Source organism: Podarcis filfolensis, assembly GCF_964270895.1.
Source record: "Podarcis filfolensis genome assembly, chromosome: 9".
Taxonomy (NCBI): domain Eukaryota; kingdom Metazoa; phylum Chordata; class Lepidosauria; order Squamata; family Lacertidae; genus Podarcis; species Podarcis filfolensis.
The window spans coordinates 6928240-6945905 of NC_139610.1; the positions used below are offsets into that span (position 1 = coordinate 6928240).

The 17666-nt window shown below is 44.2% G+C and overlaps 1 protein-coding gene across 13 annotated transcripts in view; it reads right to left on the reverse strand.

The window, feature by feature from the left end:
- The window catches only part of PROM1 (prominin 1), a gene marked incomplete at its 3' end in the record, with an annotated part of 116242 nt that overhangs the window by 48993 nt on the left and 49583 nt on the right, over positions 1-17666 (reverse strand). For 9 of the 13 annotated variants that reach the window (XR_014551950.1, XM_083630260.1, XM_083630257.1 and 6 more), the window contains 5 exons: positions 15751-15777; positions 11536-11741; positions 6702-6822; positions 5191-5254; positions 2577-2666 (listed from right to left, as the gene is read on the reverse strand). Coding sequence is in view for 12 of the 13 variants with exons in the window: in XM_083630260.1 (XP_083486386.1) it covers positions 2577-2666; positions 5191-5254; positions 6702-6822; positions 11536-11741; positions 15751-15777 (508 nt within the window). The remainder of the gene's footprint in view (positions 1-2576; positions 2667-5190; positions 5255-6701; positions 6823-11535; positions 11742-15750; positions 15778-17666) is intronic. The other 4 variants (XM_083630254.1, XM_083630251.1, XM_083630261.1 and 1 more) reach the window with 1 other exon arrangement.

The following is a 17666-nucleotide window of genomic DNA, read 5'->3' on the forward strand; positions in this document are numbered from 1 at the left end:
TCGGTAGTGGCGCCCGCCCTGTGGAACACTCTCCCACCAGATGTCAAAGGAAAAAACAACTACAGTGGTGCCTCGCAAGACGAAATTAATTTTTTCTTCTTGCGAGTTTTTCGTCTTGCGAAGCACGGTTTCCCATAGGAATGCATTGAAAATCAATTAATGCGTTCCTATGGAGACCGCCTTCAGACCAGGTCCGGGGACAGTCTGTCCCCGGACCTCTTCTGAAGGCTGGCGGGGGGAGAAGGACTTTTCTCCCCACCGCCAGCCTTCAGAACAGCCTTCTGAAGGCTGGCGGTGGGAAGAAAAGCCCTTCTCCCACTGCCAGCCTTCAGAAGAGTTCCCGCAGGGCTGCCTAGGCTGCGGATAGCAGCCTGCTGCCTGGCGCGAGGGGCGCTCTGCTTCAGAGCGCCCCTCGTGCGGGGCAGACATCTGCAGCTTGGGGAGCCCTGCAGGAGTTCCCCGCAGGGCTCTCCAAGCTGCGGATAGGGGTAGCAGGCTGCTATCCGCAAGCTGCGGATAGGGGCAGCAGGCTGCTATCCGCAGCTTGGAGAGCCCTGCGGGGAACTCCTGCAGGGCTCCCCAAGCTGCGGAAGTCTGCCCAGCGTGAGGGGCGCTCTGAAGCAGAGCGCCCCTCGCGCGGGGCAGCAGGCTGCTATCCGCAGCCTAGGCAGCCCTGCGGGAACTCTTCTGAAGGCTGGCGGGGGAGAAGGGCTTTTCTTCCCACCGCCAGCCTTCAGAACAGCCTTCTGAATGTTGGCGGTGGGGAGGAAAACCTTCCTCCCACCGCAAGTCTTCAGGACAGGTCCGGGAACAGAGGAGAAGGCGCGCTGCGCTTCCCCGCTGTCCCCGGAGATTTCCCTATGGGCTTTCGTCTTGTGAAGCAAGCCCATAGGGAAATTCGTCTTGCGAAGCCGCTAAAAATCGGAAAACCCTTTCGTCTTGCGGGTTTTTCGTTTAGCGAGGCATTCGTCTTGCGGGGTACCACTGTAGCAGACTTTTAGAAGATATCTGAAGGCAGCCCTGTTTAGGGAAGCTTTTAATATTGGAAGGACTATTGTATTTTAATATTTTGTTGGAAGCCTCCCAGAGTGGCTGGGGAAACCTGGTCAGATGGGCGGGGTATATTTAATTTATTATTATTATTAATACTACTGCTACAGACCATGTCTGGAACTATGTTTTGGCAGCAGAATCAGGTCTGGAAACATAAGCCTCCAAAAGCCTTGAAAGCGTATTGTCCAAAACCGTTTTGAAGTCTGTACTGTCATTTTGGTTTCATAATTTTTTACCTGGCAATATATTGCGAGTCATGGTGTGCATGTGTGTGTGCGCTATGCAAAAATGATGATGTGGGAAAACCCGTGAAGCCAGCCAATGCCTCTTCGTAGCTCCTCCTTATTTCAGACATTGTGATATATGTGATATGGCGACGTTTAGCTGGTGATAAATTGCAATGTTGAAAACCAGATATCGCCCAGCCCTAACTTTTCCTCCACCCACCCCAAAACTGCCATTATTGTTATTTGCATTTATATACCACCCTAAACCCAGAGGTTTCAGAGAGGTTTACCCAGTGCTTTTTTTCCTGGGGGGACGCAGGGGTATGCATACCCCTAAACATTTTGTGAATCTCTGTACTTTTGTCCATTTACTGTATTTACTTTTCCAGATTTGAACTATAAAATGGTGGTTTTCTTGAGTCAAAATGAGAGTACAGTGGTACCTCGGGTTACAAACGCTTCAGGTTACAAACGCTTCAGGTTACAGACTCCGCTAACCCAGAAGTAGTACTTTGGGTTAAGAACTTTACTTCAGGATAAGAACAGAAATCGCACAGCGGTGGCACAGCAGGAGGCCCCATTAGCTAAAGTGGTATCTCAGGTTAAGAACAGTTTCAGGTTAAGAACGGACCTCTGGAACAAATTAAGTTCTTAACCAGAGGTACCACTGTACCCCTAAACATTTTTTTTAAGGAAAAAAAAAGCACTGGGTTTAACCCAGGGTTCAGCAACCTTTTTCAGCCATGGGCCGGTCCACTATCCCTCAGACCCTGTGGTGGGCCAGACTATATTTTTTGGGGGGAAATGAACAAATTCCTATGCCCCACAAATAATCCAGAGATGCATTTTAAATAAAAGGACACATTCTACTCATGTAAAAACACGCTGATTCCCGGACCATCCATGGGCCGGATTGAGAAGGCGATTGGGCCGGATCTGGCCCCCGGGCCTTAGGTTGCCTACCCCTGGTTTAACCCATGATGTGACAGTCACACCTCCAGAATCCCATTCGGGGAAAAGGTGAAGCAAGGTTAAGCAGCTGCACACTCCTAAAAGTTTAATTTATTAAAATAAATAAATGACGGTCTTGTGGATTTTTAATCCAAAGGACTACATTACGAAGACATAAAGAAATATTTCGAAGTGTGTGCAGTCCAAGCTGCATGGGGGGCTGCCATTCAACCAACTTGGGAGCCCGGGGAGCATAAAATGAGTTGATCCCGGCTGTATTGCAGAAGCTCCCATCAGAACTTATGAAATGGACAAGGGGATTGGCAATGACAGTGGTCTCTTTACCTCCTGCCATGGTTAGGGCTCCATCGAGCGCAGGGCGCACCTCCTTTGCCAGCTGCTCTTGGACTCGTCTGCCAAGCAATGGCCCAACATCTGTTAGAAAGGGACACAGGAAGAAATAATCCGATCTAAATGGCTGCTTGATACAGTTGGACATTGTGATGTTAACATGAGAGTGCTGGAGGTGAAATAGTTAAACAGGTTACCCAATCAGGACCCAGGGGGGTGGAGTCAGAGGGACTATAAAACCAGCTCTGGGGGGAGTTCGTGGAAGAGTTCGTTGGGAGTTGGTTGGAGTGGGAGTGAACTGGGATAGAGTCTGTGGGTAGGTTGAGTTAGTGTAGTGAAATAGGCTGAGTCAGGAACAGTTAGGAGCTAGGAAGACGAGCAAATATCTGAGAGGTGGTTTAGTGAGGGAGAGCAGGTAGCGAAAGTTATAGGTCTGGATAGGCACCTCATGAATGTAATTGACTGATACTGTTTATGAAACCACACGCCTGTTAAACTGCAATAAATAAACAAAAGTTTATGTTTCAATTTAACCCTGACTGGACTCAGTATTGTCCCAGGTAGGGCCTGGGTGGTGGCAGCGAGAAATAAAGTGGTGGCACCCAGATGGTGAAACGTCTGGGGATCCTGTGTGATCGCCACAGGCATCACCAACATGTCATGCAATGATTAAACGCTAGCCGACTGGACTAGCACATTTTTACACTGCATAGAGCTGGTATCTTTTATATTCCTCCCCCCATAAAAATTCAAGAATAAATACTGGAAGCAGGAAGAGCGCTGTCATTTGATTGCACTGGATTTAAAAGTTGCAGTGCTATTGCAACCATGACACAATTTGCAGCTGAAGGACAGTTGAATATTGGTTGCCTTAATATCGTCTAAGTGAGAGCTGGAACATAAAGAAGGCTGATCGCCGAAGAATTGATGCTTTTGAATTATGGTGCTGGAGGAGACTCTTGAGAGTCCCATGGGCTGCAAGAAGATCAAACCTCTCCATTCTGAAGGAAATCAGCCCTGAGTGCTCACTGGAAGGACAGATCCTGAAGCTGAGGCTCCAGTACTTTGGCCACCTCATGAGAAGAGAAGACTCCCTGGAAAAGACCTGATGTTGGGAAAGATGGAGGGCACAAGGAGAAGGGGACGACAGAAGACGAGATGGTGGGACAGTGTTCTCGAAGGTACCAGCATGAGTTTGACCAAACTGCAGGAGGCAGTGGAAGACAGGAGTGCCTTGTTGGCTCTGGTCCATGGGGTCACGAAGAGTCGGACACGACTAAACAACAAGTATCGTCCTCATGCTTTTTGAGATAGAAACCATTGAAAAGCATTTCTTCCTCCTCTTTCTGAAGAGACTTCCTAAGCTAAAATGACCCACCTAGAATACGCCAGCTGCCAGTACTCCCATCACTAGGACTTTCAAGCAACAGTAGGTTGCAAAGGCAAATTTTCCTTTTAGTGTTATGTCCAAAAGTTATGTCTTTAAAGAGAAACTGTACGAACAGACCTCATGTTTATTGAAGCATGGCAGTTCAGTTGCTCATGGTCACCCTATTTTTAGGTCTGAGATCACGAAGATCAAAAGGAATAAAGACAGATGCCTCCTCCCTGTCCTGAAGTCTTTGCCACCTTGAAATTTGGGGGAGATCTCATTTCTCCTCCAGCAACTGCATGTTCCACTTTAGGGAAGAATGCCTTTATTTGGAGAACCACTGCTTTATCCTGCAATGGGGATGCAAACTATTAGGCTCTTGACCATGGTATATAACCCAAACTCCTTCCCTAAAAATGTTTACCTGGCATCAGTCAGAGTTAACCCAATTTCCCTGTGCTTTTAATGGTTTTAAAAAATCTCTTTACTAGTTTCTAGCAGTTTTTGCTGCTTTTATCCCAACGGTTTTATTGTTGTTTATTTTAATAGGTTTTTTTTTTAATGCTTGCAAGTCACCTTGAAGATGCTTATATAAAATGGCAAGAGTTTGCATTCTAAATTCTAATAAATGATAAAAATTAACAGTAGCTAGTGGGTCTCTTCTGCTTGTTATCTCGCATAAAAAATATCCATGCATACGCTCCATTCCATGAGCTCAGGTATGACTTTCATGCTGTGCTAGAGAATTCCCTAAGGAACACACACAGAATCCCTTCTTTAAAAAGCAGATAAGAATTTACTTTTCTAGCTGAAACTGAGCACGACTGGAGCAAAGCAATGCTAATGTTGTTTCATTATATTCAATGTTAGTCGTAGGTGGAATAGACTGACGGGAATCAATGGACTCAAGTAACTTTACATCCAATGTGTTTCAGTGGGTTTACTCCAGCTGGATATTACCCAAATAATTTTTCTTGGTGTTTAACATAATCCACTTACAACCACGAGTTTGTTTCAGATCTTGGTAATAACCTAGGTTCGTTCTGTTAACACATAAACCTGCTATTTAATACTTCAGTATTTTCTTGGTTATTATAACTTGTATTTAGAATTTATACGATGCATTTCAGCTGTAATGTTTCTAAATTTCATGCAGCGGAGCTGAGATTGAGAGAACAGTGGTTTCCCTAAGGAAAGTTTTATGTACTCCAATGAAATGCTGTTGATTATACTTACTATTAAGGTCAGAAAGTGCTTTCTTCTTGGTAGTGTCATACTGACTCACCAAATAGTCAATTTGCTGCAAGATAAAATAATTAATAGTTTAAATGCTACTTTTTATACATATAGAAGAACACCCCAATACATATCAGCAGCAAGCTCCTTCCTAGAGTTTATTCCATTTTGGGACAAGGTGTTCTCTAATGTATGTACTAATTAGACAGCCTTGATTATTCTGTTGAGTGGCTTTCTGAAAACCTGAAGAGGCGGCAAGAAATCAAGCACAACTATAGGTTTGGCTTCTATAAAAATGTCCCCCACAACAACTGGTCTGATCTTGTAAATGCATTCTGCAACCTAAAACACATCCAAGAATAACTGCTTTATGCAGTAAGCTTCAATTAACTATACAGTTCTATCCAACATAGGTAAACGTAAAGATAAAGGGACTCCTGACCATTAGGTCCAGTCGTGGCCGACTCTGGGGTTGCGGCGCTCATCTTGCTCTATAGGCTGAGGGAGCTGGCGTACAGCTTCCGGGTTATGTGGCCAGCATGACTAAGCCGCTTCTGGCGAACCAGAGCAGCGCACGGAAATGCCGTTTACCTTCCTGCTGGAGCGGTACATATTGATCTACTTGCACTTTGACGTGCTTTCGAACTGCTAGGTTGGCAGGAACAGCGAACGAGCAACGGGAGCTCACCCCGTCATGGGGATTCGAACCGCCGCCCTTCTGATCAGCAAGTCCTAGGCTCTGTGGTTTAACCCACAGCACCACCCACGTCCCATCCAACATAGGTACACCACACCAAAACAAGCTGTATTGGTTTTCCAGTTGCCATGGGCATATGCAATCTTTTAGAAAGGTAAATAAAAGCTTGATCTTTTTTTCTGGTGTTTGCTGGCAAAGCTTCCTCTGGAATGTGAAGGGTGAACTCAACTCCTTTGATGATGCTGTGGACACCAGAAATGGTCTGAAGCTCTGTCTGAAGGAGGGTGACCTTCATTCTGTGAAGGGCTGGTCAGGCTCCCATCCTCATGTTGGAACGAAGTGGTACACCTTTCTGCCTCAGCCAATCATGTGTTGTCAGTGTGTGCAGCAGCATCAGGAGGGTGGAGTCAACCCACACATTCCCCCAGGCCCTTTTGCGAGTTGTAAATAAGGTTTGTTCTTGGATAGGGAGCTTACAGCTTGCCTGGTGCGAGACAAACTGTGAACCCAGGTTCAGAGAGAACACTAAGCCAAACCATGACTTGGCTCACAAAAGAGCACTAGCAGCCGAACCAGGATGGGGAGAAAAACAGACACGTTCATTTCTGGGAGCCCGTACACTTGCACATTCACACTAAGGAACTGTTTGGCTTGGTGTTACTTGCAAACCGACTCATGGTGGCTTGGGTTCTACCATACCGTGAGCACAAGCCATTGTTTGATATAATGTCTGAAATCTGCAATTTTGCTATGTGCATTACCGCTGTGCCCACTTTCTTTCTTAATTGCTATAACGAAGAAAGTATCACTTTACCCCAGGTGTCTCATTCAGGAAAATCCTCAGGTCTTTGAAATTACTGTTCACCAGCTTCCTTGCTCCTCTGACTTGACTTGTGAGGTGTTGGTTAGCAGCATAAGCAAAAAGCACACCAATACTATGCGTAAAAGGGGAGGGAAAGCGAAGATTTTACTTTACTGTTGCCAAATAGTTCTAGTTTCAAATCAGAGTAAAACTATTAACATCTACAAAAAGAACAATTTCTGATGAAGAAGATAAAAATGCACATTCAAACTTCCAAGACACAATCGATTGTTAACCATTATGTGGTGTCAGAGAAGTAGCTGGGACAGAGTTAACTGGACATTTGTGCCAATTATTTAACCAGAATAGTTTTAACTTCAACTTGTCAGACATATGTCTATATTTCCAGTTCCCAAGAATGCATAGGCTAAAGACTAGCAAACTAAAAGAGGATGTTAAGGCAACTCTCATTGTGCTAAGTCAACATGAACTGCCACTTCTCAAGGGATCTTGAGAAGTGTCACAACGTGGGCTCAACATGCACATATCCAGATACATTCAACCATATTTTGCAAAATTGTTTTCCATGATGTATTTTGTCACAATCTGGGCACACACTAAAGCATTCGCTCAAATGGAAAGCTTGAGAGCTATACATAAACAGCAACAAAATTAGAGGGAAATGTTCGATTATTTGCTATCCGGAATAAGTAAGCTTTTTTTTTGTAAGGACATAGGGACTTAAAATATGGACCTGTAGTGGTCCACAAATTCAGCTTAATAATTCCTTTGTAAGCCCTCAAGGTACAGAATAGCAGAGAAGGCTGTGCCCTTAGGCCAACTCAACCCATTTATTTTTAATCACGATGATTCCTCCCATCTTCAGGTGAGTGGAGAAATTGTGTCCATAGGTCAAGGGTTACAAGACAATGAACAGCTTATCCCTCTCTCTGATATAGCCTGGCAGGATGGGGATGAAGACATCTCTTACGTTCTGATCTAGAGTTGCAAGAAGAAGTCACCTCTGGAAAAAGCCTTGACATGATTTTGTAGCTTCTCATATGTACTTTGAATCTAACAGGGTACAATTTGCTATGAACTAAAGCCCATGGATTGGCCCAGGATTTTATTTTTTTTTAAAGCTGTCCAATTGGCTTGGATGGCATCAGCTGCTTAGACCCGCCTCACAGTGTTTCATGTAGCCTCCTATCCCACTTGTGGGCTTCTAACGGTTGGAAATGATGGTGCAATAGATAGACTTTGGTAAGATTCAGCAAAGACTCTTATGTGGGGCTGTGCTCTGCGGACGCCACTATCTCAAGATGATTTGGCAGAAGGCAGAGACTTGGGCACAGAACTGGACACCTACAAGGGTAAGCAATGCTTTCCAGTTTCGCTGCCTGCACAGTCTGTACTGGGGGTTATTATCTATTCTTGGCTGCCTCTAAAAAGGAAAACATTTCACAATGGACAGTCAGATGAAAAGTGTATTTCCAATTCACATGGCTAGAATTACAGTAACAACTATGTTCTTTGCAGGTGATTGTTTCGGTCTTTGTGCTCACACTACAAAAAGGTCAGTAGCTCAATGCACCATGAAGGTTTTCTGTTTGCAAAACTTTGATAATTTCTCATTTTGAGCCTCTCCGACAGAGTGGGAAAAACACTTTACAAAAACGAGGAAAACCAGTCACCCCACTGATCACATTTATGAAGACTATTAAACAGACTTCTCCTTCATGTTTGGTGATATGAAAAGCAAACTTTTGCTTAACATTCCTTAATAAAGCGATGACTAGAGACCTTGCTTTCCCAGAAATGAGGAGAGTGTGCTACTCAATCACACTCTGAGAAGCCAACTGGCCCATGCACAAGCCGCAAGATTTCATTAAATATATAAAATGTTTTCATATACAGTACATGTTCAGCAAAGAGGTGGTGGGTGCACATACTTTGGTATGGCGACCCAAGTGCCAATTACTAGGGGGGGTGGAGAGAGACAGAAATCCTGCCTCTGCCCCAAATCGGTGTGGGATGTGATCCATGAGAGGAAGGTAAGTACAACATTCCTTGTAATGCTAGAGAAGAAATGTTTGGTCCAGCCAGTCAAAACTTCCTGTTCCTCCTGGCTGGAGCATCCTTCCTTTTGCATGTGATAGAAAGTGGGCGTGACCTAACCTGTCCAGGTAACAAAAGGACGAGTCACACAGCACACTTCCCTCTTTTTTCTGACTTCTTTCTTCGTTTGACTAGCTTTTAGCTAGGCCTGCTCTGCTAGCTCTCACCTAGCAGAAGCACTGTCATTATTCCCCCATATGAGGTAGATCCACATGTACATATTTGTAACTAAGTCTGCCTTCAGGAATCCAACTGTGAACTGATGTGACTTGGAATTCTTTTATTGACTTGGAATAAGATTGTGGTGTCTTTATTCTTTTAAGAGGGATTCAAGGGAATTTACCAGGAATGTACAACTCAATCTGAGACAGATTGAACTGTGTAATAGTGAGAGGCTCACACGAGCCTGCAACCAGCTATCTGCTGTGCATGTAAGAAGGGGAATGTAACTCTGCTCCATAAAGGAACTTGCTAGTGCAAGTTAGGAAGGATATTAATAAATAATATATCCTCTCCTGACATCCTGAACATTCCCACAATCAGCACAAGGGCAGGATTCAGAAGGAAAGACATACCCAGAAGCCTCTTTTCTGGCAACAATTGCCCTCGTGGAAGGGGAACAAAAGATTTTAGATAAGCCTGCTTAATGTTCAAGGGTTCTGTCTCTCTTCCACCAGAAGCCAAAGGCTCCTACATGTGTGTTTACTCACTCAAAGACAGCAGACTATGGGGCTACAATTGGAAAGACCCCCTTCCATGGGTCCTTGCAACCACAAATGTACCCTTTATTCTCTTCCATACAACATAATGGAAACTACTTGCTTATTTTAGGTGAAAACAAAGAGCTACAATTAGACAAAATGTTGAAGATTGTGTGCATATACGTGCATAACCCTTGATATCTGTTTCCAAAACTCTGGTGAACGAAAGGACAAGAACAGAGGACATTTTAGGAATGTTCCCGACTGCAGCCCTGGACAGAGGTAGCCCACAGAGGTTAATGGGAATCAATTGTGTTTAAGAGACAAAATGAGCAGAGATGCTCATTTCAGTTAGAGACAGACAGGCTGTCCTTTGTTCCTATTGGACTGGCTCAGAAATGAGTTAAGACCATTACCCAAAAACTGGTTAACAGTTTGGTTCATCATGGTAAGTCCAGCACTGAACAGGATGCTAGGTGAACCAACAGAATATGGCCTGTGGGTCACCTGTGGACCACAATCTACTTTCTGCCCACTTGACTCAAGGTGACTGAAAGTTCAAACTAGGGTTTAACTCTGGAATCCTGAGTCAGCTCCATCAACCATAAAGTGCTATATATTGCTAAGTTAGGCTGTGTTGCCCACACTGGGAAACATGTTTTGTTATGTTAGAGAGTACAGTCTAGTCATGAAGGGGCCAGCGGTTCTGAGCGCTTCTAGCTCATAAGGAAAAAGCAGGATCAAGTGTCGCATTGCCCATCCTCAGCAACAAAACGGATACATTCAGAATGAAAACGGAAGCAGCCTTTTGTTCAAGAAAGCTATGACATACAAAATTAAAATTGATGCAGGTATGATACATTGATTTTGCAGTGAAAAAGCTAGCACAGGCAGTTCTTATAAAAAAAAAATGGCAAAAGCCTTGCGCACTCAGTTCCAGAACAATAATCATAGAGAGAAGCTGTATGGTCAGCAGTCTCACATGATGTTATTCTCTTCTGTATTGTACCACTGTAGGCGTCACCTGGGAGACTGACTGAATTATCGTCTCCTCACATTCAAATCCTACATAAACAACATTAGCTATCCTAGAACCTTTTCCTTGGTAATGGTATTGCTATTGCAGAGTGGGAATGTATTAAAAGATAGATTTGAGGGGGACCCCACTAAACCCTGGAAATTAATAAATTGTGGGGTTTTGATTAATTGGGATATGGATGAAAGTACAAAATCCAGAGCTGTGTCAGACAAGGAATCTCAGTGCTGAATTATGCAAACTAGCCTGGCTGGCCTCCTGAAGAGCAAATCTGTTAACATGACAAAAGGTGTTGATGGGCCATCTGAGAGGAATCCTTTGGCCTGGGGAGACCGATGAGGCAGGGGTAACTGGGTGTGAGATGACAGGAAAAGGGAGCCTTTCAGTAACGTGTTCTGGGGAGAAGAAAGAATGGGATCCATCTTGGGCAGGCTGGCTGAAGGCTGGCTGGGACTCCAAGATGGCTTGGACTCCAGGGCTTCACTGTTGTGGGAGACAAGCTCCATTTGAAATGACCATGCTGTAAGATCTGAATTCCCTCCATGCAGACTGAAGGTGTAAATAGGTGAATAAACCATATTTCTTAAAGCATGACAGTCTCTGTCATGTCTCAATTCTCCAAAGGAACGCAGACCCTGGGTGAGTGCCTGGAACCCCCTGGAATCTGGCAGAGAGTGGGGGGTGGCTTTTGTAACAATATTCTATATCCTCAACTATCATTAGTACAAAGTGGTACATTCTAACAACTAAACACATCCAATGGGCCTGTTGACCCTGTAGCTTGGCTCCAGATCTTTCAGTATAGTTATGCAGTCAGCCTGTGGTCATCAAACAGAGCGGCTCTCTTTTAATTAGTGACTTTTATCTCCCTTAAACTTGTGCACATTATTCCCAGCCCAATAAAAACTCCATAAATAATAAACCAGACTTAACCCACCTTGCTTATATGGCAAAGCAAAATTCACACTGTGAGCAGCTTGGCTATACTTGCCTGATGATTAAAGCGGCAACGAAAAGTACTGTAGCAAAGCAGCCCCTCTGACAGTCTGCATTTTTCTTCTGTCTTTGGTGCATTTCCCCACCACAGTTCTCACAGCAACGACACATGCAGAAGCAAAGCCCCACCAGAGGCAGCAACAGAACAAACAGCACTCCCAGAGCAGCAGAGACTATAAAACCGATCTCATAGTAAACTGCCTGCAATGCGGACAGAAACAATAGCAAAAGCAGATATATTATAACTGAGATTCACATTACAGACATAGTTTCAAAACCAAACTCAGACTACATGCTGGAGGAAAAGAATTGTGCGATGAAAGGGGCTGACTAACTAAGTCAGCACGCTGGATAGAAGTACAACTTTTGCCCAATTGGAGAGGCACTGTGCAGTATTGATCCGGCTTTCTCAGCTAAAGGAACTGACATCATCCCAAGGGATGAATGAGGCACATTCCCGGATGCAGCCCACACTACCGAGGAGAGCCGCAGGAAAACTCTAGCAGCAGCATAATCCCATCCTTGAGCTGCAACTGTACAAACTGGAACATGGGGTACTAGAAAATTATTAACTAGGATATCCTGGAGTTTCAAAGAAGAATCCTTCTCATTGTTCTGGAAAATGATAAAAACAATACATTTGTTAGTCCAAGAAAGAAGCGAGCTGGCAGTTCTAATTTGGAGGCCAGGAAGGACACCGCTGCACTAAGTGTCCCGTCCTGTCCCACCCAAAATACACTTTGAAAAGTCGCCTGTGTTAGGAGTTTTTGTAGTGCAGCAAAAAGGAACACAGTCTGGAAAATCCTACATTAAACCAACAGTTCTCAAAAGGAGTCATGCCTAAAGGCTTTCTTGGTTGATACAAGACTATGTGCTTTCTGCACTACCCCCCCCCCCGAGTTTTGCAAGTTTTTAAACAGAGGTTGGGTGTCCATCTGTCATGGGTGCTTTAGCTGAGGCTCCTGCATCGCAGAGGGTTGGACTAGATGATGCATGGGTCCCTTTCAACTCTAGGACTCTACTCAAGTTAACACAACTTCTCTTATTTTGCCTAATTTAATCCGCTTCTGCTAGTTGTAGCAAGACACACTACGACGCCATCCTTGACCATTGGCGATCCGAGTCAGCAACCCTCCCCAGGTTATGAGGACCAATGCAAGACATAAAAAGGTAAAGGTAAAGGGACCTCTGTCCATTAGGTCCAGTTGTGGCCGACTCTGGGGTTGCGGTGCTTATCTTGCTTTATTGGCCGAGGGACCCGGCGTACAGCTTCCGGGTCATGTGGCCAGCATGACTAAGTCGCTTCTGGCAAACCAGAGCAGCGCACGGAAACGCCATTTACCTTCCCGCCGGAGCGGTACCTATTTATCTACTTGCACTTTGACGTGCTTTCGAACTGCTAGGTTGGTAGGAGCAGGGACCAAGCAATGGGAGCTCACCCCGTCGCGGGGATTCGAACCGCCGACCTTCTGATCGGCGGGTCCTAGGCTCAGTGGTTTAACCCACAGCGCCACCCACGTCCCAATGCAAGACATAGGGCTGGTTTATTTCATACTAGTGAACATTCCCTTGCTCCTTCAAGCCTGTTTCATCTGAAGCAACCCCACATGCACGCATGTGATTGAGGAGTTAATTAACAAAATGTTAAGGGTAAATTAGCTCCAGAAAGGAAAAGTGCTGCAGAGCAGAACTGCACACTGAAACCACTCTGGGCTGTTTTCTGACATTCCACACAATTGCAATAATGTACTTCAACATAAACTTAAGCCAGCGTGGGTGTTGCAGCCTCTGCAGTTTCCCCCCATATCGGTTCAGGTGTAAATGGATCCACCTACATGGCTCATTCTTTGGCATTTACCTGCCTTTAGAGGTACACTGTTTATGTGGTATGTAAATACAGGATCCAGATCAGCACTTTTAGAAATAACCTAAAACAGCATGAAAGCGACTGTAGAGGTAGCAAGAGCCACACTAGTACAGCTCAGCAGTGCAGGAAGGGATTTCCAAGTAAGAGACAGAAATAGGAACTCAAGAGTACTGCAGTTTAAGCACTAGGAATTGAAATATCCCTACAAATAGAAATGCAACCATGAGGAAAGGTAGCTGGATGCCTTGAAGCCAAGCACTGGTGTGCACTTCTTGCACACGTAAATAAGAATGCCTGGGAAGAACTTGGGGTCACAGAAGAAGCTCATCTTAAGGTCAGAAGGGAATAAACTTCACACAATGCAATTAGCTTGGGGAATTCGCAACTGGAAGACGTGATGGTGACCTCTGCCTTAGTAGCTTTATGAAAGGGGCTAGACATTGTTTGCTGTCAGCTATGACAGCACTATACAATTTGTGGGATAACCAGCCTCTTATAACCAACATGCTTACGTCTAAATAATGCATGAAGGAGCTCATACCATAGAGTGAGCTGTCCTGCTTGGTTCTACCTGACAAGCTCAGCATGTGAGGAGGTCTGAGCTGGTTGCTCCAAGCTCACATTGCATGGCTCTCACAAGCCACTCTTGAGTTCCTATACTCAAGAGTCCTATAATTTAGGACTTTTCACCAATCTAGCTAAGCCTAGTTTTACTGCCTGTGCAACTTTCTGAAGCACGTCAATCTGACCTTTGAAGAGGGAAGCTTTGGAACTCACTTTAAAGAGCCCCTTTACAGTCTATATTTCCACACTCTTCTGAATACTTTTTCCTGAATTCTCCTTTTTATATACCTATTTTTCCTTGAATGAAGCAAAACTCAGGATCTTCCGTTTCTGGGCAGGAAAGAGCAGGGGAAAGCCAATGACTTCATATGCTACTTGTAGACTTTGTGGAAGCATCAAGCTGGTCACAGCTGAAAACCTTGAAGCTGGTCTAGACCATAGCTGTCAACTTTTCCCTTTTCTTGCAAGGAATCCTATTTGGAATAAGGGGGTTTCCCTTTAAAAAAGGGAAACGTTGACAGCAATGGTCTAGACCATGGGTAGGCAAATTAAGGCCCGGGGATGGATCCAATCCAATCGCCTTCTAAATCTGGCCTGCGGACGGTCCAGGATTCAGCGTGTTTTGACATGAGTAGAATGTGTCCTTTTATTGAAAATGCATCTCTGGGTTATTTGTGGGGCCTGCCTGGTGTTTTTACATGAGTAGAATGTGTGCTTTTATTTAAAATGCATCTCTGGGTTATTTGTGGGGCATAGGAATTCGTTCATACAGTATATATTTTTCAAAATATAGTCCGGCCCCCCACAAGATCTGAGGGACAGTGGACCTTGCTGAAAAAGTTTACTGACCCCTGGTCTAGACAACCCTTTGATCTAGCAGGAGACCAGCATGTTCTGAAGACCCTTCCTTGATTTTTGATGCCAGCTGGGCAGCGCTTTGTCCTCGTGACTATTCTGTGAATCGCTTTAACTTACCAACTTGGAAAATGTTTTTGTTTTGTAGATTAGCTGGCTTCTCTCCCACTGCTATTACACATTTGTGAGTGTCCGCCTATCACAAGCAGGGAGGGAGAAGAGCAGTCGGACACCTTCCTCCAGGGCTCGTTGCAAGCCAGTTTCCCACCAGCTACATTTACTCATGCTCCAGTTCTACTCGCAGTGAATCTGCTTCAGATCCCCCCATTTCCTCAATGAAAATTGCTCTAAGTGCAAACAACTGCAACACATGGCCATTTATACCAGTGACCTAATTACAGTAACAAGGAGAGTTAAGGATTTTTGTTAGACAGCGGGAAATGGGAATGTTAGGTTCCTTTCGAAAACCACAACAAAATATATCAACTAACCAAATTAACAATTCTGAAAATACTCCACCTAAAATGTTAGAACCCATGATCAGAAGAGGTTACATGTTAGTTAAGATAGGCTTGCCATACGTCAGGAAAATTCCTGACATGTCCTAATTTTCAGATCTAAAAATGGCGTCAGGGGGAATTTTGCCGAATTGGTGAAATGTCTGGGAAAACCAGGATGTATGGCATCGCGATGGAAAAAGCAGCAGAAACAGTTCCAAAAGCTTAAAATCACTATGGGGGGTAGGTTTCCCCCCCAAAGCTCAACAATTTGGGTTTGTCCCCCCCCCCCAATTTTGGTGGTCTCCTAGAAAAAGCTTAACACCTGTGGGTGTCAGGAATTTTACTTTTTGAAATATGGCAACCCTAGTTGAGAATATATATTTTTCCAAACAAAGTGTGCATCGGAAACAATAAGAAGTTTTACCTGAAGGGTGAGGACAACATTTTCTGGCTGTGGAAGTCAAGGCAGATGGAAAGTATATATGATGCAGAGGCAGCATGCATAAAAAGAATGCAGGTGAGCAATAAATTAAGCACCCAAAGATAATGTTTATGATGCCCATCAAAGTAAAAAAACAATGCACAAGGTCGGTAAGCCGTTTAGCACATCAGGTATTCACACACAAAACCATGATGCAGTGTAGTTCCAGAGGCATCTTGCCAATTTTGCAAAATCAAATGGTTTAGGATTTTCATGGCTTTTACTTAACTGTATTCAATTTGCACTTTGTGTTCTGTCAAAGAGGGCCAGATGCAGAATAGCTTGCATTTCCTTCCCAATTCCTCTGACTTGAATGCCACAAAACAACTCATTTCTATTACTGTTTGGACTACTGTTTTCCATCACAAAAGTGGTGGAATTTATTTATTTTTGCACCCTGGAGAATGTTAACACTTAAGTCTGCAATCCTAACCCCATTTATCTGGGAGTAAGTTCCATTGAATTCAGCAGGACTTGCTTCTGAATAAACATGGTTACCTAAGACGTGTTGTTTACCGCCTTTAAAACTGCACAACCTTATCTAGGGAATTGAGTTCCCTGTGGTATTTAATTGAAGCAGTTGGGCAAATGGAGCAGCAAACTGCTGTTTGCCTCAAACCAGGGAAGGAATCACCTTGCATGAGGAGAGGTGTTAAATAGGAGGAAGAGTCAGAATTTGAAGTGAGGGTGATGTTCAGCTGTGCAAGCAGCATGCCACACACACACAAGAGCACATGTGCACAGGTCTTGATGTTCTGAGAAAGTCACTCTTTATCAAGGGCATCTTTTGTGTTTGACCCTATTGTCTGGCTTGGGAAAATCTCCCCCTTCCCTTCCCAGTCGTGGTGGTAGTGATGAAGGCACAAAGGGTGATTTGTCCCCTTCTGTCTCTGGAATAGTGCACCAGGGCACGAAGCCTGGACACTAGGATTGATGTTGCTTTTCCATGATTCCTTGAGTTTTAAACCACACAGCACTGAAACTCAGTGCATCAGGAAAAGGAGCAAAGAGACAAACTTTCCTCCTGTATTTGTTTATCCAAGCTAGGGAGAATTCAATGACTTCACAAGCCCACTTATCATTTAATGCAGGCTTTTATAAATTTCTGAAGTCTGTATGAAGCCTGGGCTCGGGGAAACTTCCAATAATAGTTTCTTTTCCACAAAGCACATCCACACAGGAGACAAGTATATTATAGCTATTTGCAGCAGCATACACTGTAATGGGACAGAGATTCTTACCTGACTTTGTGATAGGAATTTTGAGGTCTTAGATATATGTTAAATGTTCATAAGTGTACCAACCAAGCACGTACATAGATCAGCACAGGAAGACCAACCTGGAACCATTTTGATTCCTAAACTGAGTAAATGTTTTCTCTACAAGGTCAAAATGGGAAACCTCCCCATTGTCTCTTTCCTCACAAATCCTGTCTTAAGGACACATTTAAGATATGATTAGGGTGTGAGCCTGTGACCTAGCCCAGCAACTAAGTATTTATCACTACAAAAGAATGGCCAGGGTCTCCAGGCAATCCAATCAAGTAACCTGCCAGACAGGAGATAAACAACAACAGGAGAAAAACAATATTCAAATTTCTATTCTGGACCACCTTTTCTGTGATGTAGGTGTGATGTATCTGAGGGGTGGTCTTAGGTTACACCCCTTCTGTGATGTATGTATAATGTTTCTGGGGGTGGTCTTGATCTACAGGATATGAATTTCAAAACTCTTTATAACGCCTTGCACACCATTTTTCTAGGTCCCACCTCTCTCCTGCGTGTGAGGGGAGCACCCTGTTGCAACAGATCAATAAAGATCAGACTTACTAGCTGCTTTGCTTCTTAATATTCTCTGGT